We start from the raw sequence: 23,982 nt of genomic DNA on the forward strand, positions 1-23,982 counted from the left end.
TTAGCAGTGACGCTGATCCTCCTTTGGGTTAATGCATGGAGCATTACAGCTGCAAGCATGAGGAGGTAGGTACCTGACAGCAGATATCTGGCTCCCACCCATTGCTCTCCCTCACCTTGCTAGGATAGCTCACAGTGCAGATTGCAAGGCTGAGTGTGTGCAGACAACACGCCTGCTTCTCCTGAGCGAACACCTCTGTTTGCCAAACCCAATGGGTCCCCAGCACCCAATCTGTAGTCAGCACCCATACAGCTTCACCCCAACCTGAGGCTAAGAGCTCAGGGTTCTGGCTGTCTTCACTGGAAAGGAAGGTGAGTTTGAAGCACGACAGGTGACGGATGGACACCCAGTCTCTCCTTACCAAGTAAGGCTGCCACTTCATAGGCTTTCTTCTGCTCAATCGTCTCATAGTTGAGTGCTTCAAAAAATATGTCCAGCACAAGAATATTCTCTCTGTAGAAACAGGACAACAGCATCAGCCCCTCAGCCGCCAGTAGCCTTGTGTGCTTTGGAAGAGGAAAGAAATGGGACTTGTTGGCCTTTATTCATCTCCCTGTCCCGACTGCTCTCTTTCTGGAGGCCTCAGCAACCCACAGACATTTGGGTCTCCTGGAGACCATGGCCAGAAGGTACCGTTAGGAGCCTGCCAGCCACCACCTTAGCCTAAGCTGGAGAACTTCTCGTCAGGACTTCTGCTCAGGAACCAAGCACTGGGTCTCAATTTTTAGGTACCAGCAAGTGCTCAAAGGACGTTTAACATGGGATAAGTAGTGCTGCAAAGGCCAACGGGGCTTTAGAGACACCTTCCCCCCCATAAAGCAAAGGAGGTCTGTTTTCCGTGACACTCACGAGATATATTTTTCCGACTTGTTGAACTTCTTCTCCAGGTACTTGGCTGAAGTCTTGCTGGGGATCTTGACCATGGAGAGCTCTTTGTTGTACCTGGTTAGGTTACAGGGTGTTCTGCAGATGCAGTAATTGCTGTCCTTTTCAGCAAGCAAACCTAGAGAGGGTAACAAAGTCAGATCTTACGGGGTCGCTTAGACGCACAGCAGAGGTGGAAGTAGAGGTCCCGCTGCCCAGGGAAGGCTCAAGTACTCAGATTGTAAAAGCAAAGAGCTGCAGGAAACCCAGTCCCAGTCGGTTAATCTCCATCTTTACCTCACGGCTGTTTCTACCAGCTTGGAGAGAGACCCTTTCCTGGCGGCTGGACTCTGTTACCAGCATCAGCTGGGGAACACACAGTGGCTGCAGATCGTCCCATGCTGGTAATGTGCCACTCCTTTCTCATGCCTCCGATCCCGTAATCTGCACTGAGCCCTGTAGGTCTCCTAAACCCAGACCTGGGATGAGTCTGTCCCTCCCAAGCTGAGTCTCAGCAAAACCCATCCCTGGCCCACAGCTGCTCTGGATTAACCCAGTCCTGCTGACCAGGAGGAGGCAGGTTGCTGGAAGTCCCTCCAGAGCGGGACACTTGGGGTACCCAGTGCCATGGGACATCTCCTGGTACTCACCGAGCGCAGGCTCTGCACACTCCTTATACTGCTCTGGAGTACAGAAAGGAGCATCTCCTGCACAGAAAGGGAACCTCCATCAGTGGGGACCAGCCACTAGGTCACCCCAAGGGACAACTGGGCTCTCTGTGGTCACCTAAAGAAAGCAGCCCCCTTGCAAAGTTGGAGCCAAGGTGGGGAGTGTGTGGGATGGGCAGCACTAGGTTAATCCTGCTGCCCCTCTCTGGCTCAGACCCATGTCCTTCTACCTGGCGCTGGGCAAGGCACAGTCTCTGGACGCTATTTCAGAGCACTTTGCTAAGGTTATTAAGTATTGTTCCCCCTTTCGGGAAGGAAATAGTTATTCCCAGCTCCTTGCATCCCTGGTCCCTCCTCACCCTCTCCCATTGGCTTTGAGGGGGTGCTGACCGGCACGCACGCATCGCTGCAGAAAGCCAGTCCCAGCAAGTGGGAGCGAATGTAATTTATTCCACATCTGTCTCGGTGCGCTCTGGAAGTGGGTTTAACCACCTCCAAGCAAGTGCTCATACCATGCCATGAAGTCAGCCATGAGGTTGCTAACAGAGAGCTGGAAATCCCCTACCTGAAATTAGCCCCCAGACCAGCCTGTCATCCCCTAACAACCCAGGCCACGGTGGAGAAAGGGGGCCCCTGCCCTCCGTGTGCACTGACCTGGCATGTGAACCATTTTGCAGTTGCAGTTCTCCACGATATATCGGGTCTCGCAGTCGATCCTGCAAGCCGTGATACTGTAAACGGGAAAGAAGTCTAAGCCCATATCGGACGAGCGACATTCACCCCATGGTGGAGGCAGGTACGTCAACTGCAAGAGAGGCAAGAGCAGCACGTTAGGGGGCGCCAGGGATCAGATGGTTTGGACAGTGAGGAGCCAAGCTTTGGGCACCTTGGTAACTCAAACATAAGTCGCTTCAGACACTGAGTCACGACTGAAGCCAAAAAACACCTTGGTCACCCCTTCTCTTCCTTCCCAGTCTGACCCAGTCTGCTCAGCCACAGCATGAGGATGGCTCTGCTCCCCTGGATGGCGATATCGGAGCTGGGTCCTGCATTGCTGCAGAGAAGACCTGGCAGTTTTATGCGACAACTAGCAGAGGCAGGACATGATGTAGGGCTTCCTAAACCTGTCCTTTCTCTCCCAAGGATCCTGCCTTGCAGCTCTGCGGCTGCACTTTTGGGTCCTTCTAGCACCCTGGGGTCCTTCTAGCCCTATTAGTAAAATCCTGCCCCTGCAGGGACTGAAGGGGAGGCTCCAACCTGCAAATCACCTCCAGCTTTGGTGAGAACGAGCATGGGCTCATCAGCGCTGGCGTGTCGGCAGCTCCTGTCTTGGGCTTGTTCTGATCTCCAGGTAGAAAGCACTGGTGACATTAAGCGAGCAGATAGGAGTGGCAGCGATGGCTTTGGCATGAGCAAAGCTGCTACGTTCGCACTATTCCCTTTCTCGGGCACTTTACTCAGTGGTAATGAATGCATCCGATTAAAGCCTTTGGATCCCTCTGAGCAGCAGCGCAGGGACTTGGGAAGCAAACAGAAAGGACCAAGGATGGATCGGTAACTAGCACTTGCTGGAAAAGATAAAAATGCCAAGGAAAGGGCAACTCCTGAGGAACTGATGCCCTCGGGAACCTCCAGACCTTTGCCTTCCCCACAGAGAGATGGGTTGGCTCAGACGGGTGCTGTGGCGCGAGCTGGTGCAGGTCTGCAGAGCTTGAGCTCCTTGCAGGCTCGGAGGAGGCAGACGACTCAGTCGTGTCCCCTTCCTGGCACCAGCACTCAGGAGCAGCCCCTGGAGCAGCAATTGGAGCTGATACAGGCTATCTGCCCTCCTGGCACCCGATGATGATGAATATCTATTTTCCTCTTCTGTGTCTGCACACCAGTACGCATGGAGAAGTCCTGGCTCGTAACCTGGTGAGTTCAGTGCTAATGCAATGCAAAACCTTCTGCTGCTATTACCACTTTATTTAACACCTCAGAGCACAAACACAAAGATGAGAAAGCAAAATTCCACGATCAACCACAGAAACCTTCTCATTTAGAGCCCAGAATATCCTGGAGGAAAACAGTTGCTCTCTGGCACCCCCCAGCCAAAGCTACCTTGTTCCCCTTCTGTCTGCAGCCTGGCAGCCTTTCCCATTTCTCTTTATCTTTGTTAAATGCTCTGCAATACTCTTAGCTAGAGAGCAGAAAATAGCACTATCTCTCATTCCCCTAACCCCTCCTCCTTAATGTTTTAAAGTCACATCCAATTTGCTGTGCTTTGCTCCAAACACAGAACGTTTCTTGATGGCAAAGCAGGTTGGTGGAACAAAAACATTCCTTTAAAATGTGGTAACATTAATCTCACTCTAAAATAAATACATAAACATATGGTGATGGACTGCAAGCCTAGGACCCAGCAGCTAGGCTCTACAGCGCTTCTTCTGGGCTATCTGGGTCTCTTCTGGAGCCAGGTGGGAAAGGGAGGAGAAAAGAGATAACCCAAAAGTGGAGGTACATTGCACCTGCTGTTGAATGAGTTAAACACCCCACGAACCCTTCGGGCATGGACCTGGCGTAATTATGACAAAAGTCCTGCAATGGGAGCCATTTGGAGAGCTCTGGTCTAGATCTCTGGCATGAGCGTGTCCCCAGGCTCTTCAGAGCACCCTGTGAAGAGATGCTCACCTTGTACACCAGCCTGCAAGGCTGGAGCACTGGGAAAACTCCTTTTGGCTTTCACTTCTAAATTACTCAGAGTAACTAGGAACCCATAATGGACTTAAATTGCAGCCAATGAGATTAAGATAGGATGTGAGGAAGAACTTGTCTTATAGAGAGAACAGGAACCATACCCAACTGCAACTATCAAGCATTGGTGAAGGTGAACCCGCCCAGGAGGGTTAGATAAGCTGTCGACTCCTGGTCCCTCTCAGCTAAGCCAAAATAATTCCTTCTTTCTGTGGTTCAACACAAACAATTCCCAAGCGCGTAATCCAGAGGCGCCTTGCTTATTCCAGCAGTTTGCCTTCTGCAGCTACTGATAACAGACTGGTTCCTCAGCATTTCTTTCCCCAACAGGCTGATGCAGGTTTTACGACACTGGCTGGCATGGCCTGCTGGCTGTTGGAGAGGTGTGAGGCATCGCAAGCTGACTTCATGCCATCAGCTACAACCAAAAACACCTCAAATCTTTCCAAAGTGTTCCACAGCTTTCCAGGAACTGGTTGGTTTGAAGACAAGTGCACTACACCCCTCTGCTGGTGGCAAGCCCTCTCCTATCCAAGCCAAACGATGCCACATGGGGTCTCCCACAGCGTCAGGATCTGGCCTCACCCTCTCAGTTGCAGCTCTCTGTGTCCCAGCTGGATTCACCAGGGTGAAGACTTTGAGGAACAACCTGTCTGTGGCACATGAATGGGGACAGCCCACCCTCTAGATGAGCCACACGTCCCAGCCATGATTAGAAGACAGGTCAAGGTCTTTCCTTGCACAGGCCCAAGGATACCCCTTAGAAAGGCTTGACTCCTGCCTACTCAAATGTGAAGGGGGATCTCAACACAGTGATGAACCTCCCCTTGGTTCTCCGGCTTTCCGCATCATCTTGAAAAGCATCTTCCTTCCTCTGCTCCTGCAACCATCCACTGGCCACAAATCCTTCTTAGAGGGACTGGGTAAGAGCTTGAATAGGTCTGTAAGAGCTCACAGTGCTCTTCCACAGGGATGTGGGCTTATATCCAGTCACATGCTGGGAAAATGAATGTTGATGAGGCAGAAAACCTCCCAGCAACGTTCAGCAACAGGCAGGTTTGAGTGGTCTGCTCGGCTTTTCTGGATCAGAACATGTGCAAAGAAACAGGATCCTGTGCGTGCCTGGATGGATCTGCCCAGGCTGCTCCACCTGCCCCCATCTAGCATCTCCCTTTGGTGCCCGTCCACCGAAGGCTGCAAACTCTGGCACGCTGAACAGGGAGCTCCCAAAATCTGCCTAAATGCATATTGCTGCTCTGCTTGCTTTTAACCTCAAAGCGGTGAGAGCTGTTTGGCCACGTAGGGCAACCACCCAATCCCCACGTTCTGTGGTTACGACTGGAAAAGCAGGCAATTTCCCCGGCAGGTACAAAGACACAGCCAGTGAAGGAAGCATCCCATCTGCAGCGAAACAGTTGAGCCATTAAAAAAAAAAAGAAAGCAATTCCCAGCAATCTCTGCGTCCTCCAAGAAACAGAGCTGGCTCTAAATAGGGTGGTTTTGGAAGTTAGCAAAGCAGCACCTTTGAATGAAAGCATCAAGTGTGTCTTTGCAGCAATGGCAAAGCGCTGTTTGAAGGGGATCTTTTCTCATTTACTTTACACTTGCAATATAACAGAGCACCAGATGCCATCATTTAGTCATCCGCAGTGGAGAAAGGGGCCCATATGTTGCACATTGTATGATAAAGGAGAATAAATAATCGTTGTCTCAGATGGAATCAGCCCTCTTCCAAGCGCAGCTATGCACAAATCTTTTAAGCCCTTTAAATTTTATTACAAACATAGGTGATGGGCTCAGAGAACGATGGGAGCCGCGATCAGATAGTTAGCTTAAATACTTCTCACTCGGACGGCGCTGGATTTGAGCCACGGCGGCGCTTGTGCGTTGGCACGGCGTCCGCAGGAGATGCATGGGCTGAATGCTTAATTAAACCCTCCCAAACATGGCTTGATCGACGGAGCTACGGCCCATCTCACGGCGAAGCGCCAGCTTTCTCCTAGCCCTACTGGACCAGGAGCCCTGGCAAACCAGGGCTGGTACCAGGACGGACCCCACATGGCAACGCGGAGCCGTTTTGCTGCCTTCCCCTAAAAGTGAAGCTTTCTACAGAGGTTCACTTCCTCGCCACGCAGGCTCGTGTGCATGCACGTGTTGAGCTCGCTACTGCAATGCCCATTTCTCCAGCTTCCCAAACACGCAGCACGTGCAAACACGAACAATTTGGCCTCTTCGATGATCTCGTTCTCTCCATCGCTGTCTGGATTGCTCACATTTAAGAGCAGAAAAAGCCTCTTAATGCACTTAACGCCCGTGGAGGTTTTCTTGCTCTGTAGTGTAAGGGCTCTCCTTGTTTTGGAGAAAAGCAAGTCATGTCTGGCAAGGACTGCTTTGTAAGGAGGCTTCAGGAAAGCTCAAATTGTTGCTTTCTCAAAGGAAATTTCCCCGGTGAGGCTCCTGGCCACAGAGCAGAGCCCAACGGAGTGCGAGACAGACGCCTCAGTGCTGCTTTGTTTTATCTTAATACCTTGCTCTTACAAATCGTAATACAGGGCAGAGATTTCCTGCATATACTTTTGGGCAGGGGCTGCTTGCCATCCATCTTGCGGGCTTAAAAAAATTCAGAAAAGCCGAGGCCGTATGCAAAGTGTCTCCTGGGCCTGGGGAATGGTGCTGAGGAGCTGTGTGGACGCCCCGGGAATCTGTGCACTTCTCTGCCCATTGCTTTTTCAGTAGAAATGCTGCAGCAATGGGTGATCCGTAAGGAAGTTGTGTAGGTAAATCTGTACTTTTTTTCTTATGGGCAAGATCTTACAGATGAATCCTCCTGGGCTTGCAGGCTGCTAGATGCTGCCTCCCTTGAGCAAGTCGATGAACTCTTCTCTCTCCGAGGGGCTCATCAAGGGCTATTACCTGGTGCCTCCATTGTAATTACAGCTTCAAAGACACGCCGCTTCCCTTGTACTATGTAATTTGTAATCAGAAGCAAATTCCCGACTGCTCAGCTATCAGACGTGGCTGCGGGTCCTCTCTGGAGGGCGTCGGGAGAAGGTACATCACTAGAGACCAGGCACTGCACAGAAATCGGGAGCTGCATTTCATAAATCTTGCTGTACCCTCCAAGGGTAATTTCGACATGGGTTGGGGGAAAATGGGCTGTGGCATCCCTGGAGCTAGGAGCAACAGTCCCAGGAGAGCTCCCATCGCCTCCCCCGGGCAGCTTCGGTGAGCGAGTGCCAATGTGCCAAGTCTCTGATGTTGTCAACTCTCGTCCTGACCTTTTGTTTCCAATTATCTCAGAAGGCAGCCAAGCTGTTACAAGCCTGTGTTTGAAGCTACAACAGCATCACTTCCAGCTCGGAGATGCAAAAGCAGGATTGCCAGCAATGCTGCAAAGTGGCTGCATCTCTACCTGACAGGGCACATGGCTGAAATGCTCCACCTTACCCTTCAAAGAGGAAAATATTCAGTCCCAGGGCTGGCTTGGGTTGTATCCTTCAAACAGTACATCTGGCATGCAAAGAGACGCTCCAAGCACGTTGGTGACAGTAACCCAGAGCAAGGCTCCAGTGCAGAGGCAGCAGGACAGGCGAAGGGTGCTGTAGGTCCTGGGGATGCCTCTGTTCCTCTAGCAGCAGCTCAATGGCGCTTTGCGCTACGGGGTGATGCCGCGCTGCCACCCGCTTTCCCCGGAGCGACGCACAGATGCAGCACGGGTCCCTGCGCTCTTGGCGCGATGCTCTGCACCGACGACCAGAGTAAAACCACACAGCGGCGGCAGCAGAAGAGCTGGCAGGAGGGAAAAGGCAAGAGGTGCAAAATTGTTTCGTCCATGGCTCCTGGTGGTTCACCCGGAAAAGTACCGCTTATCTGTAATTTTGTTCGGCTGCTGTGGCAGCTTTCCAAGGGCTGCACACCCGCAACCTTGCTTGGCACGGCGGCCTCTTCTGCTCACAGAAGTTCATCTTCAACGTCTAATTGAGGTTGATAAACTCCCTTTCTCGTCCATTCACAACCACTAATACTTAATTAATGAATTAAATGCTTTTTAAATTCTCATGATCTCTGCTACGAAGGATTAAGCCAATCAGTTAGGAATTGGCAGGCTCGGAAAACAAAGGAACAAATTGACTTGTCTCCTTAAACACATGACAGATTTGCTTTCCCGAAACACAACGGGAGAAAGGACGGCTTTAAAGAAATGCAGAATGCACAACCCAGGCACTGCAAGGAAGCCCCGCGCGGTGGGAACCGGTCTCAGAGGGGACAAGTAGGTGTGACAGTGGCCATGCTCCATGTTTTGGCACTACCTGATCCCTGCTGTATCCCTTTTTCCTGGCTAAGCAGCTGCTGTTCGCGCTACGCTTTGGCACCGGGCCTCCCGGTAACTGCAAACATCTGTCTTGAGCTGAAGACGTCTTTTTTCTTTTTTTTTTTTCATCCATATCTACATTTTATCCACGCATTTAATCTTGCGCAACAGGGAAGACGTGGACCGGCAGCAGAGCTATTTCCAGCATGGAGAAGAGTTTTGGCATAGTTAAAAAAGCCACTCTGGGCACTCTGCTGAATCTAGATCCCTCCTCGCTCCCCTGGCTCATCCTACGGCATCCAGCCCTCGCGAAGTATCGCTGGGCCCCGGCCGGATCAAATGCAGTGTTTGTACCGAGAACAGATTGGCCTTTTCCTGGCAGCACAGTCTCTGCCAAACATCAGATCTTCGCCTGCTCCTGGATCTGCCGTAGGGTCCATGCAGGATCCCAGCAAATCCTCCACCTCGCCAGGAGAAATTTTTCACGGACCAAGTGGGAGGCACCAACCCAGGATGATCCGTGGCACCAGAACAAAAGCTTATTTCTGGCCGTACTGCCTTCTCTTTGGGACAAGATGCAGGTCCATAAGGATCCAGGAAGGACCCACCTGCCGCACATGATATGACCAAACTTCAGGCTGCAAGGAGCAATGCTGAAAGCCCCAGGCTTGAACTGGCATAGTCTAGACAGAGTGGATTTGCATTTGCTCCAAATGAAATAATAACCAGAAATCTATGTTCTCTAATGAGACATCAAATAGCACCAACTTAACAGAATTCCACTTCCAGCCAGCTTTAGCTCTTGCAAAATACTTAAAAACTCCACGCACACACAGCTTGCAGCCCTTGTTGTCACCATCTTCCAGTTAATGATGCTGGAATTTCTCTATTTACCGTCTCCCTTCGTGGGCAGGGCTGTGCTCGGTGCAATCCATCTGTTCCTTCCCATTTGCTCCCTTCAAGGAAGCGTCGGAAGAATTGTCTTCACCGGCTTAACTCTTCCCACACCCCCGTGGAAATGGTGCCGCTTCCCATCCTGGCTCACGAGACCTGCCCGTTACTCAGTGAAGCTGTAGCACCCAAGAGACCCAGTGCACCCTGTTTGAGTGGTTACTGGAAAAGCAGTATGCCTTTAGGTGTGCAGAGGCATCCCCCTCACGCCGCTCGAGTATGTTGGCCAAAATCTTAGGTGCATGCCCAGTTTGGGGGTTGCATGGTGGACGTTGCACTCTACAAAGCTCCTGGCCTTTGCGATACCTGCAGGCAGCAATAGCACAGGTCAGTGCTTCGCCATGGGAAAAAAAATAACACTCTCCTGTCCTCAGCGACCAGCTCTCAGTCTGTTCAAAAAAATCCCCTTTCCCATGCAATATTGCAAAGGGCTAACAGGAGCACCCGAACCGTTACTGCATATACCTCTCAGATGTTTTCTCTTTCTGGCCTCTTTTTTAAACTAAATGAGACCAGGCTTTTCAATCTCTGCTCGTTCAGATGTATTATTCCCTGCCCTTAACCATTTCCATTGCTTCCCTCCAAACCCATTTTCTTTTTGACTACAGCGCATCTTTTTGCAAACAGGCCGATTCGTGCCGAACACAATTTTCCAAGGAAAACCACACTGCTGCCCTATGAAAGCAGCGTTGCGATCCGTTCTGCATGTGCTTCCTCCTGCTTTGAATTCTTCCTGCGCGCTGAGCTGAAGCTGTCACTCAGGCTAGCCCTGGCTGCCTGCCAGCTTGTTTCCCGAGTACTTTAATTAATTTAGGGTCCAATAATATATAGGGGGGAATCAACTGGGAGAGCGTGTGGGATTGAGGGAAACGGAAAGAAATCGCAGCGCTCATGTTTTTCTGGGAGGAGGTGCGATATTGTGGGTAGGAGAAGTTGTTCTCGGCATTAGAAAACATAGCATTAGGAAAAAAATGCTACTGAATCGCTACGGATGACTTTTTCAAATGCAACTGCCTACATGGGGGCTCGAAAACACAGGCCTAAGAGTTATCGCTGCCAGACCCCAAGCCCCGCTCTCACGGCCTGCGGTGTAATTACAGATCTCGATACTGCAGTGGCTGGTAGCTGGTGCTTTCTGTCCCGTGCAAACGTTATGAGGGGATGAGTCTCTGAGGCGCGCTAGAGCCCTATTAAACAATATTGCTCTGTCTTCGAACCTGTTGCTTAATTGAAATCTCTTAAATTTTTATTGCCAAGTTGGCAGAAATTACCGTTTTAGTGCGCATTTCATCTTCTCTAACGCACCGCGCTTGCAGCGGAACAAGGAGCAATCGAGCCGGGGAAGGAGCATTACCTGCTCGCGTCCGTTGATGTGAGTGGCTGAGAGGCCAGTGCCCCCGGTGGGAAACTCGGACGGGAAGGGAGCGAGCGCTGCAAGGGAGGACGGGATTCGCCGGGAAAATGCAGCATCTCAATGGCAATTCCCTTGCAGGGCAGGAAGGAGGGCGAAAACAGACCTCACTCATTTGACTGGGCGATTGCTATGGAAACTGCTCTCGTCCGCGCGCTCCGCTCCGTGGGGATGAAGCTGGGGCTGGCCTTCGCTGCCCCGCATGGGGACCTCCTGGCCAGCCCCGGCTCCCAGCGCTTGCCGGCTCCTTCCGTCCTCCCTCCCGTAGTGAGCTGCTGCGGAAAAGGCAGAAAAGGGCAGCCACGACTTCCCGCATCCCGGGCCCATCCCTCCTGGGCGCAGCGAGCGCAGCTCCGGGCAATCCGACATCTCTGCGTCCCTCTCCCTTAAAGGCATCGATATTCCCAGTCTCACCTTTCGAGGCCCGAGATGGTTTTCTCTCCTCTCTCTGAAACCGCTCTCGTTTCTTTTAGAGGAAGAGCAGCTTGTTTAGCCCAGGCACCCATCACAGTTTACGGAAAAGTATCCAGAGAGGATGGTTTTCATCATCCTGCATTAAAACATCCTTTTTTAATTGCAATGCTCCATTGTGCGCTGCCTTTTACTGCACAACCTCTAACAACACCTAAGTTGCTTTTGGGAGCTGAGAGAGTCAGCTCTGCTCCACCTCCTCTTAAACTCCAAGCAAGGAGAGGGAGTTTCCTTATTTTAAGCGATTTCAGAAAGAAAGCAACTGTTTCAGCCAGGTGTCTGCAGCAAAAAAAAAAAAAAAACAGATTGCCCATGTTTTATGGAGAAAACCTCCAGCTTGGATCGCCTTGGCAGGATTGCTTTCACTGATTCAGCAAGCGCAACAGATCCGCTTGCAAAGTCGCTCTTACGACGCCACGCTGCTGCATCGGTGCGTTTTACTGACTCGGATGCACGGTGAGCAAGCACAACACCATTACTGCATTAACATCACTAAGCTGGCAAACGTTTCTTAAAAGCGTTATGTCAGCGGCGAGATCAGAGAGCCGGAGGCATGGTTTGGGTAACGCAGAAGGAAAAGAGGGGCCAATTTTTGGATGCTGGCAGGGGCCCCGGGATGTACCTCCAGAGGCGGGTGGGTGGCTCGTTGTAGACCGACAGGAGCACAGTGACAGACAGACAAATTCCCCCAGGTCATCAAAGCTGCCTTACAAGCAGGATTGCCCCAGCCATGGAGAGGGGCTGGTCCGAGCAGACGCAAGAGGCAAATCCCCGCAGGCAGCAGCGAGACAAGAAGGTATCACCAGAGAGAGGGGGCCAAGTCTCCATCGGTGGGACCAAGTGGAGGCTTTAATTAGCAGGTCAAAGGAAGCGGGGAAGCAAATTAATTAGCAGGAACTGAATCTGACCTCTGTCAGAGCGGGTGGACCCTGACCTCAAGGGCTCCTTCCTATTTGCACTCTCAGCTACCTGCTCCGCAGCTAATTTTAAAGTGACATTTAATGAGATCACCCTCCATCATGAAGCCAGAGATTAAGTTTAAGTAAGTAAAGCTGAGGAAATGCTCTTATTCCCACACTGTAGGGATGCGGGATGAAGGGAGAGATTTGCCTGAGGCTGCAGGAGGTAGCAAAAGAGCTAGAAATAGAGCAACGATCCTCTAACCCAGCCACAAATAAATATCCTTCAGCCCAAAGGCTGTTTCCTGAAGATGACGTACAGCTATCGCTGCCACACCAAGACAAGTCTGGCCAACTCCACACGTATTTTTTTTGGAGCTGAACGTGAAAAAGTGCTTATAACTAATATATAGGCTCCACCGTGCTGAGAGAAGTGAAACGACCTTGTCTTCAGCTGATGATTTCTAGCCCGCTCCGACCAGAGGATCATTTCATTTGTGCTTAATAGTGGTATAAAATACCTGGTTTAGGACCCCAGTAAATGGCTCCACGCTGAACTCAGTCTTCTAGGTGATGTTCAGAGGGTTTTCAGAGTTTCGCCCTGACTCATTGCAGAAACAGCATGTCCCAGCCCCAGTCGTGGAGAATTAGTATTTTCTAACGAAAAAAACGGATGCTTGAATCTAAGATGTGCTTTTTGGGGTTTGAGAAGGTGGGTAAGGCCCAGCCAGTCCCTGCTGGCTAATTAGAGGAGACAGCAGTGTGTGTACACCGTAATGGTAGTAATTATGTTAAAAAATGACCTTCTGCAGAGTAGGAATCAGGGAGGGCAGTGTCATCCAGGGGGCTGAACACTGCTGCTTGGCTTCTCCAGCCTGGCAGCTGAAAACCACCCTTCTCACAGGTAAAGATTCTGCTGCCTCGGTTTAATTTTAGATCAGTTACAGAAATATAGTATTTAAGAGATGGTCAACCAGAAGGAAGCGACGCTTCTCCTGGATTAAAGCCAGCTCCAGCCTGGCTGGGCTGCAGCAACACCCCTCCGGCACAGCGATTGCACTGGGAGATGGAGCCGCTAAACCTTGGCGTTACGGTGCCCAAAACGGTAGAAAATGGGTCCTCTGTTCTCTGAGCACGGACGCACATTTCTGGGTCCTCCAGCGCGGCGGTGCAAAAACCACCAACGGTGCCGTCGTCTCGGGGACAGCATCAATTAGAACAAGATAAAAGGACAATTTCTTTAGGCCACATAGGCTCTAAATGAAAAACAACTCAGTGCCTTTAGGTCCGGATGAAAGGCAGACTTCGCACCCTCGCAGAGCCGAGGCCCTGCATTGTGTTATACGGGGAATAGAAAATACATTCAAGCAAAGAGAGTGCTCAAATATCTATTTTCCTTGCCATCTTCTATTCATCTTCCCTCCCTGGAAGGAGGGATTTGGGGAAGGGATATTGTTTCCTCTCTCTCCACTACTTGCCTTCCTAATAGGATCTCTTGCAAAATTCTATTTATTTTTTTAATAGAAATAACAAAACAGCTAAGGCTGGCAATGGGATGTGAAGCACAAGGGGAAGATTTCCAGCAGCCATCTGAAAAATTTCTGCAAAGTTCACCAGGCCAGAGGATGAATGCGGTTGCTACCTACACTCCACCGAGACGGAGAAATTATACAGGGGGCAGGGGCTCTCGGACACGTTCCAGACCCCGCGCACTGCAGGCACGTCCCAGCTTCAAACACCCTGCTCAGCCAAGTGAAACGCTCCTAGCCTGCCTGCATCTACCCCATTTCCAGCTTAAATAAAGTCCTCAAGATCCTTGCCTAGATGCGCTTCCAACTACCAGCAAAGCCAGGCTGTTTAAGGGAGACAAATCTATGCAATTACCTCTTTTGTTGCAACGTAAGCTCAATTCGAGGTGTTGCCAAGCTGTTTGACCGTCGGGCAGCTGCACGGCAGCACATGCCACCCTCCCCTGCACTCGCTGCCTGCCTGCTGAGCAAGAGGAGAGTTTTGCTGCAAAGCGCTCTGCAAAAAGCTGGGAATGCCTTTTTTTAATCACTGGGCTGGCGATTCATTTTGGCACCTTGGCACTTAGCTCTTCTCTGGAGCTAATGTGGTCTCACTAAGGGGGCGCCGCTGATTTTGTTGGAGGTATTTTTCACAGCTGACAGCAGTTCTCTAAACAAAAATCCTACTCGGCGCTGTTGACGGAACAGGAGAGGGCTTTGCTCAAACATACGTGCATGTTGGGCGTGAAAGAGCCAGAGCCGCACCACCGTGCTTGGCGTAACCGGTCCTGACAAGGTCCCTGATGCAGGACACTCTGCTCGGCCACCGAGTTCCTCTCTGCCCTTTGGCAAGTCACTTTTCCATCCTGTAAAATGGGACAACGTCTGTGAGCTGCCTGCGGGGCACTGGCACGGGAAGCACTCCTGGGTGCTGCAGTCCCCAGAGACGACCGGCCGCTGGCTTGGACCTCGCGGGCCATCTCCAGCCTACCCCGCTTTTTGCCGCTTAGGTGAACGGCAGCTTTGCCCTCATTGCCGACACGCATCAGAGATATCCAAACACAAGATGGGACGGACACGGGATTCAAAGCACAATAATTACTGCCAACGATTCTGGTGCTAATTAATCGGTTTTCTGTCCAGAATCTTTATCTCGCAGTATTTCCTATGCAAGTAATACGAGATACTGCTGATTCCTCTGGGGCAACCCAAGACAGCTGCTGGGAGAAGGGAACATGTTGGGGACGTTTAGAAGGATTTGTGTTGAGCAAACAGGCAAGGATTACAAAAAATACCCACAACTGGCTGGTTTCCAAGACTTGGGATAACTCTGAACAATTAAATTATTGCTTTTTTCCCTAATGAGTTGGCTTATGTGGATATTCCCATGCCTCTCTTGGGAAATGCTCCCTGCAGCCCTCCATACACAATCATACCTTAGGAGAGGGCTGAGAAAGGCCCATGAGCCTTTGAAGGCCAGATGAACATTAATCTCTCTCCAGTGGTCAGAGCTGAAGTTTAACTTAGCTGCCTTCTCCATTGGCTGAGCCTGGGGCAGAGAAGCCAGCTCAGCACAGGTCTCCTGAATCCAAGGGCAGCCACTTGGCCGCCAGGGCTTTCTTGCCAGCAGCATGCGCTCTGCACCTCGGATACCCTATGACAATGCCTGGCCCATCACCTTTCCGAGCATCAAGCCTTTCCCTGACGGCAGCTGTCCAGTACAGAGCTGAGATGGCCAAATCACCACTCAGGAGCATGCAACGGGGTCTCATCCACAACTTCGGGGCCAGTGCATGCAATGCAGACAGAGCCTGGTCCACTCAGATGCGTGGAAAGCGAATATCCTCCAGTTTCAACCTCACCTCTGATGACCATCCAGCAAGCTCTACCTGGAGAGTACAGCAGGTTCAGTATGTCTCCCTGTGAGAGGATGGGCTCGAGGAGCCCAAACCTGTACAAGGCTGGGGCTTGGCAGGCAGATAGCGTGTGAAGGAGAAAGCAGTGGCTTTGTACTTCAGCAGTTGTTGCCTTGGCCCCCAAAGAGCCTCTACCTTCCCTGTTACTAAGGCGTACGCTCGAAACAAGTGCTCTGTGCTCTGATAAAGCCGCTCATTTTCTGTAACCCACTGACCTTAACAACAGAAAAACCCTTTCTTGGCTTTAATTGAGAAGTGTCCACCTGGCACTCACCTACAGGGAACCCATACCGTTTGTTATCTCCTGCATGATTATGCACGAGTGCATCCTCATTGAGGAGAGAGGATCTGCATCCAGAAACCCACTGCAATACAGTGTCTCAGGTGTATTTTGGTACTGGTGTCCACGGAAAGACGCCTTGGCCTCAAGATACATTTGGTGGTGAACTGTTGTTCTAAGCCAAAATACAACTACTGCAGCTCTGATTCCCTGTTGAGGTTTAATCAGAGCAAACCCTCAAACAGCTCACGCTATGTTTCCTGAATTTGATTCACGTCTCATTTGAGGGCGAACGTAGGAGCAGGGAGGAAAATGAGAGAGGCAATGAGGCAAGAAGGCTACAAAGGCCAGCACCAGGGCCAGCCTGAGAAAGGGATTTATTCTGCTGGCTGGCTTTCCACACTCTTAGCAAGGATTTAGTTCTAACAACGCTACATCTCATCACATCCATCTGTGACGATGTGTTGCTGTTGGGACACAGCGAGACCGTTGCATGAGGAGCCACGAGCTTCTCACCCCTGATTATAACAAATAATATGAGTATTTCTGTGTTACCTGAAAGGATTCAAACTGATATACCTAATGAAATGCTCTCTTCCTAACTCCTTTTATCCCTTGAGTGTGGGATCCTTCTGGCAAAAAGCATCCTTTTGCGGGGCGTTGGAAGGTACCCAACACACTTTGCGACTGCCATAGCTGAACCATAACAATAAAAAAGCAAGCCAGGGTAATTACCAGGGATGAACACCCTTCTGCGGCCAAAACTACAGCGATTCTGGGCAACGCAAGGAAAGTAATGCTGTAAAATCTGTCCTCCTCCAAATCAAACTAGCCAACTGGAGAAGCAATTTGAAGCAAAGGGTGTCTGGGCTAAAAACGGCTGTTGATCGTGAAATGCCTCTCAAGAGGCTTCCCTCCATAGAAGTGACCTCACATATGGACCCGTTAGAGGTAGGCAGGAAAATTAAATTAGGGACTTACCCTTTGCTCTTGCGTGGCGACAAAGGTCTGGAAACCAGGCGCCACTCCGAAGCCAAGCTCTTGGACGAACGGTGGCTCAGATTGGCTGTGGATCTGAACTTTGACTCCAGCCTCGAACGTCGTCTCCTCTGGAAGAAGAAGGCAGGATGTTAGCTAACCAGGAGAAGGACGAGAGGGCAGCCGTGCGACAGGGCTGCTTGTGTCAAAGCCCGGCTGCAAGTAGGATCACATTTGACAGCAAGGGCACGTTTGCCCTTCTCTCCTCATACGCTGCCAGGTAATTCCGAGATTTGTGACTTTGGCTTGGTCTGTACTCCAAGATAGAGAAAACAGGAGGCAACCTCTGTTTTCTAGCTGATAGATTTTTTTTAGCTACGAGATCTAAAATGCATTCTACTAAAACAAATAAACTCCTTCCCCCAAAGAGAGAAGTTCCTAGTATCCGTAAGGTCTCCAACATCCACAGGATAGGTATACCCAGAGCCTGCTCCCTGCAGTCCCATCTCTGGCCCTGATTAAGCCTGAGGCACCTGCGATAAAAAGTAAAAAGTCTGGTAAAGAAAAAAAGCATGTAATGCTTCAAAGATGCCCACATATTTAACAGCCTGAGTTGTTCCAAGCTGGACAAAGGCACTTTCGAGTTTATAGGCTTAGACACATCATCAAGTTACAAGTTTCCTCACTTTTGCTGATGTGAGATAGCCACTCGTTTTCACATTGCGCGAGTTTGTGCTGAATATAAAGTAGTTCAAGGTCAGTTGCCCTCTTCCACTAGAGGCTAAAACTAACTTACAAGAGACTTTGCGGAGGCAGAATTAATGGCATACAAATCAGACCCAAGTGTGAGAGAAGAGCACTTTGGGCTCATCAGAGAAGAGCACTTTGGGCTCACCTAGCACACAGGCATCTTCATGCAATAGGGGTGCATAACCTTTCTCTCTTTAGCATTGCTGCTACTGTCTCGCTTACCAACAAACTAGAGGGAGCATATGGGATTAAGGGAGGGGAACTAATTTGCAAAGGAAGGTTACAATTGTTAACTATGCGTAGTCTAGTCTAGAAACAAGAGTGTACCTACTAATATGAATCCATGCCTATGGCCAGCAAATGCCACCTATACATCTAAAGAACGTGTGTTTAAAGATCTGTCCCTCTTTACTTTCTTTGCTTACTAATCCTTGCTATTTTCCCACAATTTTATTATGCATTTTCATTTTTAACTATATCTTATTCAATCTGAAGCATCTTTCCTGGTAGAAATATAGCACCTAGGAATCACCACCATGGACCAGAGCTACATTATGCCAGGTCCTGCACAAAAGACATGCAGCAGGAGATAACAAGAGCAGAAGACCAAAGACCACAGGTTCGATATAGGCAGGATGGAAGCATAAAGAAAGGATAAAGTGATATTGGATAGCATGAGATTCACAGTCAGGTGCCCATTGCCTAAGAGGATACAACTCTGCTGACTCAGTGAGGTGGGAAAGGATTTCAGCCTTCTCCTCCCATAAGCATTTTCCTGTGCCCTGCTCACTTGGTGCTTCTGAGGCAAACATAGCTAGAGACTGTCCTGGGGAAAATGGCCTTAGGTATGAATTTGTCAAGCTAAATGAGAGCATCTACAGTGCAGAAATCTACCTCTTTTACAGCTGAGACTGAATTTCCTTGCCTCACCTTGAGTGTGGTGAAGCTCTGGATCAAGGTGGCTGGAGCAGAGATTTCTGGACATCCCTGCCCAGAGACACAAACAAACCCTCCCCTCCAAACACAAACCCAAACACACATTTCATTTGGGTTTCGGGAGCAAACAGCATCAAAAATTGCTGCTCTGACAGTGAGGCAGCTTTACATTGTCCCTACTTGAAACTTCAGGCTCTGTGACTGGAGTGACACATCTAGTGGCTGCATCTCTGCCTCTCAGGCATTTTATTTTTGCAGCCTTTATAGAAGAGCAGCTGGAGTGGGATATTCAATATTTAACCTTTTAAAGCTTGGCTTTTCTATATAAGGTAGAGAAAACAACTTGGAGCTAAATAGGATTTATTAAAACAGTTACCTCACCAGGCTTTGAATAATTTGGCTAAGTCACAGCGGGGCAGCCAAATCTCTGCGCTGGGCAGAGGCTGAGCTCTCACTGTCTGAACCTGGACTTTTAACCAGTCAGAGACATATCGATCTGCAAAGCTCGGCTCCTGAATAGAGAGACTCACGTTGATTGATGTCTTTGGGGCTAGCACTAATCTGTCAACGCCACGCATCGGCATGTACACTCCATGTAAGGCAGTCACGTATTTGTTTGTCATCCTGACAAAAAAGGCTTTTGCTATCTAAATAAGGCCACGATTACTGCACAGTTGCATTACTATTGCATGTGGTGTCAGGCAACTGATGCAGCACGCATGTGGATCTCTGAATGTCACACTAGTGCACCACTGGCAAAGAGAGAGTTTCAACTGGTTTTTCTCCTGGTCTTTCTGTGCCAGCTTTGTGTGAGCAGAAGCAGAAGACGACCAGACAGGGCTGACATCCCCCATGGATGGGGTGTCTCAGTGAAGTTTCCTGGAGCAAGGTCAGCACTGAGCAAGACCATCCTTGGTGATGGTAGCCAGGCTCTGCTTCTGCTCAAGATCCAACGACAGCAACCCGAATCACTCCTCACCACCCTCCCATCCCAGGGAGTCACTGCAAGGAACGTAACCACCCTACGGAGACTCTCCAGAGCCTACCACAACAAAACCCTTGCATGCCTCTGCCTTGCTTGGCAACAGCTTGGCTCCTCTCCCTCAAAGAAATGGCAGAAAAACATTGATTTGACATCTCTTGCCATCTATTCAAGACTGGCATTGGCCCACCTCCTTTGAGCACCTCATTGCACCTCATTTGAAGGTCATCTTCTTGCCAACAGTTTTCCTGCACTGGCTCCCAAAATATTTTAACACTAGGGGAAAAGCCAGCTTCCTCCTGCACCCTTTGGAAACAAAGAACTGCTGCAAGCTTCACATCCCCATCCAACCTCATTGGCACCCAGAACAGGCACTGCACTAGCCCGCGGCTGCACCCCAGTGCCTGCTGGCAGACTTAGCCCCCTGCACCTGCCCTCGGCAGCTCTGTGGACACCCGCGCAGCCACCTTCACGGCACGCCAGTAGGCTAATGCATGCCAGAATGGCTCGGTTCAGCACCTTTCCCAAGAGCCCACCTACCGTTACTCCAACTTCAAGTCCTACCTTGTTATTTCCACATTACACCCACTTGTACCAATGCTACGTGACTCCATAGCTTTGCCTTGTGTTGATCCCCTTCCAACACTTCAGAGTGGCTACCATATGCTTCCTTCAGTAATTACCTTACAAGTTTTAGTAGAAAGCTTGTATTTAGTCTAATTTGTTGGAAAACGGGAACTGTTTTGTTGAAACATTTTTAGTCCGAAATTATTCTGCCTGTTGCTGCACCGGCCTCACATTGCAGTTCCCCAGGTCTTTCCATCTCTGAGCTAATTCCATGTATTTCCCGCAAAATGTTTTGCATATCTGTGTATTTTTTGTGTGTGTATCCCTGTGCATCCAGAGACATAAACAGGCGAGCATTATATAGCCAGATGATTTGCAAGTATCTGCAAGGGACTTAAAAGTGACAGGGCTTGTAATCTGAAATAGAAAGTCCTGCCATGTAACCATAAGTAATCAAGGCTAGGTAGGCAAATGGATTTTCCACGCTGTAGAAAAAGAAACCCTGCTTTTAAAAAATAAAGTTATTAATTTTCATAACCAATGATAACAAGGAGAACAAAATACGCAGCATTTTTAGAAATGCTACCAAAAGCTAGAGAGCATTCATCGTTCTTCTAGTAAGAAACACATGAGAATAGGAAGCTGTAAATACAAAGCCGCCTTTGAAAAACTGTCACTTCTAAAAATTCTTTTGCTACAAAATAATTAGTTTGCATTAAGACAGAAAAATGGAACTCCCAACTACAAACCCCTTTGATGGAATAGGCTTGGACTGCTCCCCCTTAACTGTATCTTAAATGTTTCCATGCTCCACACGGGCAACTGAGAAGCATTACTATATCTTAAATATTTGCTGCATACATAATAAAAAGAAGGTCCTAGCATTCTGGCCAGGATCCAGAAGCATTTGACCAGTCATGTTATGAGTTTAGCTTCCTAAAACGAATGCCCCTGGGCAGAGTAAAACCAAACAGGCTCTCTGACATTTTGGCTGGCCCTGGGTGTTGTAGGTTGTCACCTAGAGACAGGCGAGGTGCAGTCCTGCTACACGAGGAGGTGCGTTCCTGCAGTGGTTTTAACGGCTACTGTAGTTTTAGCATCCTATTGAATGTCTCCTTGTAGTGCTGGTTCCTCAAGGCATGTCACTAAGTGCTGGTCTAAGCTTTCGCAGCCGCTTCTTTAAGCCTATTTCTTGCAATCGCCAATGGGCGGGGGGGGGGGGGGGGACGGAAAAAACTTCAACCAGGGAACCACGCGCTCAGAAGCCAGAAAACTTTTAAAAAGAAATTCTATTTGAGATTTTGGTTTGTGTCTCATGTTTTTTAAAATTAATTTCATGATTTTGGGAAGCCCAGTCGCAGACCTGCATTCATTTCTCTTTCAATCTCTAACCGCCACTTTTTAGAGTATAAGTGCTTTTAAATTCATTTCTTATTGAGGTCCAGGCTGGGAATGGAAGGAAAACTTTCAATGACTGCATTTTTAAATACAGTCATATATATTACTGTACACATGATAGCGTTTCCGAACAAATCCTGAGCTGCTCTTTTATCTAAAGGATTACAGTAGTGTTAATTAAATTGGGGATTAATTCAGCATGTGCTTCAAGCTGGTTGCAGAGCATTACATGTTGCAAATCACACAGCTTTCTATTTCTGGTGTTGGCCTCTCATGGCTTCAGCAGTGCTTTCCGCTTCGAGCGTTGCTAGAAAATGTTAATAAAGTTTCAGCTGACTGTACGCTCGGGTGCAGGCTATGAAGTTCATCCCTATGAATATGCAAGGAGCCACAATTAAAATAAGAAATGCTGCCAAAGGTACGTAGCTACCCTTCTTCCTCTGCCTTATTACGTCCAAACCAATCCACTTTCCCTTGGCAATTAACATCTGAAGCTCTACTTGGCACTAATTTATTGGGAACCCAAGATATTCACAGCCCGAGTCACGGGTCATTTATAGCTAGAACAGTCACAGCCAGTTCTATTGGCCCAGAGGAAGACTCTCCTATTACAGAAGAACAAAGCAAAGCCCCCACAGTTCAATCTGAGCAAAATACACGGTATTTTCACTGTTGGCTCTCATCGTGACTGTATTAGAAGGCAGCCTTAAGGTTTACTTTGGGTAATAAGCCTTCTCCTGTGCTCTGCAGAAGCGAGCACAGAGTTGGGAGTTTTGGCTTCTCCTCCGACAATCCTCTGTCCTTTGCCTTAGTCTCCCCATCTGTAAAATGGGAACAACGCTACAACATAACTCACAGTGGGCTGAAAGATTTGCCCATGCCTCTTCTGCATGAGCACTGTTCAACACCATAGTGTCTTTCTTACTAAAGCACAAAGACAGGTATCGCATCGGAAGAGTATCCTCCAGGTGATCCTCAAGTGTGACCATCCTTTTTGTCTCGATTGAGGATTTGTTTCATTCCTGTGCCAGCTGTGTTATATCAGTGAAGGGCATTGCAGCCATAGCTTCTTCCTCAGGGAAGGAAGGTCCACCAGGAACAGTGTGGCATTTCCCACAGCATGCCCAGAAGAGGCTCTGAGATGCTTCAGTTCATCTCCAGGCTTTGTGGGATCTCCTGCTCAATATCTCCACAGATCTCCCCAATCCTGGCACCAGGGCAGAGACTTGCTGGGTCCGGGGATGCTCCTCAAAGCATGTCCTGCCCCAGGGATGCAGGGAACACTGAGGCAAGCAGCAACATCAGCACAATCCTTCCACGCTGCTGGCTGCTGTGGGGAAAGCACTTAACCATCTGTTGGTATCACTCGTTTCAATGATACCAGAGGGCCCATGCACTGAGCTTGGCACTTTCTGAGTACATTAGACTCATTACAGGTGGGGCAGACTGGATCTGTAGCCACCCAGCTGATGTGCCTTGGACTCAGGGAGGTCTGAGTCACTGCTTGAACCAGACTACGTATATTCAGAAACCTTGGACAAATGCATAGCACTCTCACTTTCTTCCTAGGCAAAAATTTATGGATTAAAAAAAAGGGTATCACCATGGAAACATAACTATAGAAAAGTAGTACTGGCACACCCGAAACAGGAAAAAAATTGTAAGTAAAATGAAACTAGTTTTACTATAGTTAAACCAGTTCCAATCCCATGTGCACGCTTTCATTTCTGTGAAAGTGCTGTATTTTACTTTAGTTAAAGTTGCCTGGTAACGAGATTAAGTGAAGCTGAAATAAGAGTATTTGCAACAGGGTTCACAGTGGTTTGATAACATCAGTTTGACAGACAAAAATGAGTCAACACAACTTCCCCGCAAAAACATTATCTAAAATTTGTCCTGTTTATTTTTCTGCCCCAGGCTTTGCTTTGGCTGCTGTCTGGGGAAAATTCATGGAAAACTTATTTCCCCAAGAACAAAAATTAGATGTCCTAACACCAGCTCTAGCAGCTGCTGAGAAAAACCATGCTGACTTCTCGGATGTGCAGCGAGCACGAGATTTCCAGCAGGGCTGGTGAGGATTGCAGAGCATCATCAGCTCTGTCCCCCGCAAATTAAATTTGCAGGAGCTGCAGAAGAGCCTGGGCTAGGGAGACCAGGAGAACGGAGAGCTTCATCTTCTAGCAAGCACCTGGAAGAGCATGGGCTGATTCTCCTGCTCACGCTACAGACAGGTCCAGCTACTACCTACCGTGCTATAGGCTAAACACGAGGAGCAGCAAAGTGAGGGCTAGTGCTGGCACATGGGCAGCAGAGAAGCTGGATGGAAATAAGTTGATGCTGGAAAATAAAGTCCCTAGA

The 23,982-nt window shown here is 49.2% G+C and overlaps 1 protein-coding gene across 3 annotated transcripts in view; it reads right to left on the reverse strand.

Moving 5' to 3' along the window:
• LOC104144763 (acid-sensing ion channel 2) overlaps positions 1-23,982 on the reverse strand; it is a 549,773-nt gene that overhangs the window by 5,551 nt on the left and 520,240 nt on the right. For all 3 annotated transcript variants that reach the window (XM_009675941.2, XM_068919187.1, XM_068919188.1), the window contains exons 3-7: positions 16,995-17,122; positions 2,187-2,337; positions 1,515-1,571; positions 850-1,003; positions 362-453 (exon numbers count right to left, since the gene is read on the reverse strand). In XM_009675941.2, the coding sequence (XP_009674236.1) occupies positions 362-453; positions 850-1,003; positions 1,515-1,571; positions 2,187-2,337; positions 16,995-17,122 (582 nt within the window). The remainder of the gene's footprint in view (positions 1-361; positions 454-849; positions 1,004-1,514; positions 1,572-2,186; positions 2,338-16,994; positions 17,123-23,982) is intronic.

This window comes from Struthio camelus, chromosome 25, assembly GCF_040807025.1.
Source record: "Struthio camelus isolate bStrCam1 chromosome 25, bStrCam1.hap1, whole genome shotgun sequence".
Lineage (NCBI taxonomy): Eukaryota > Metazoa > Chordata > Aves > Struthioniformes > Struthionidae > Struthio > Struthio camelus.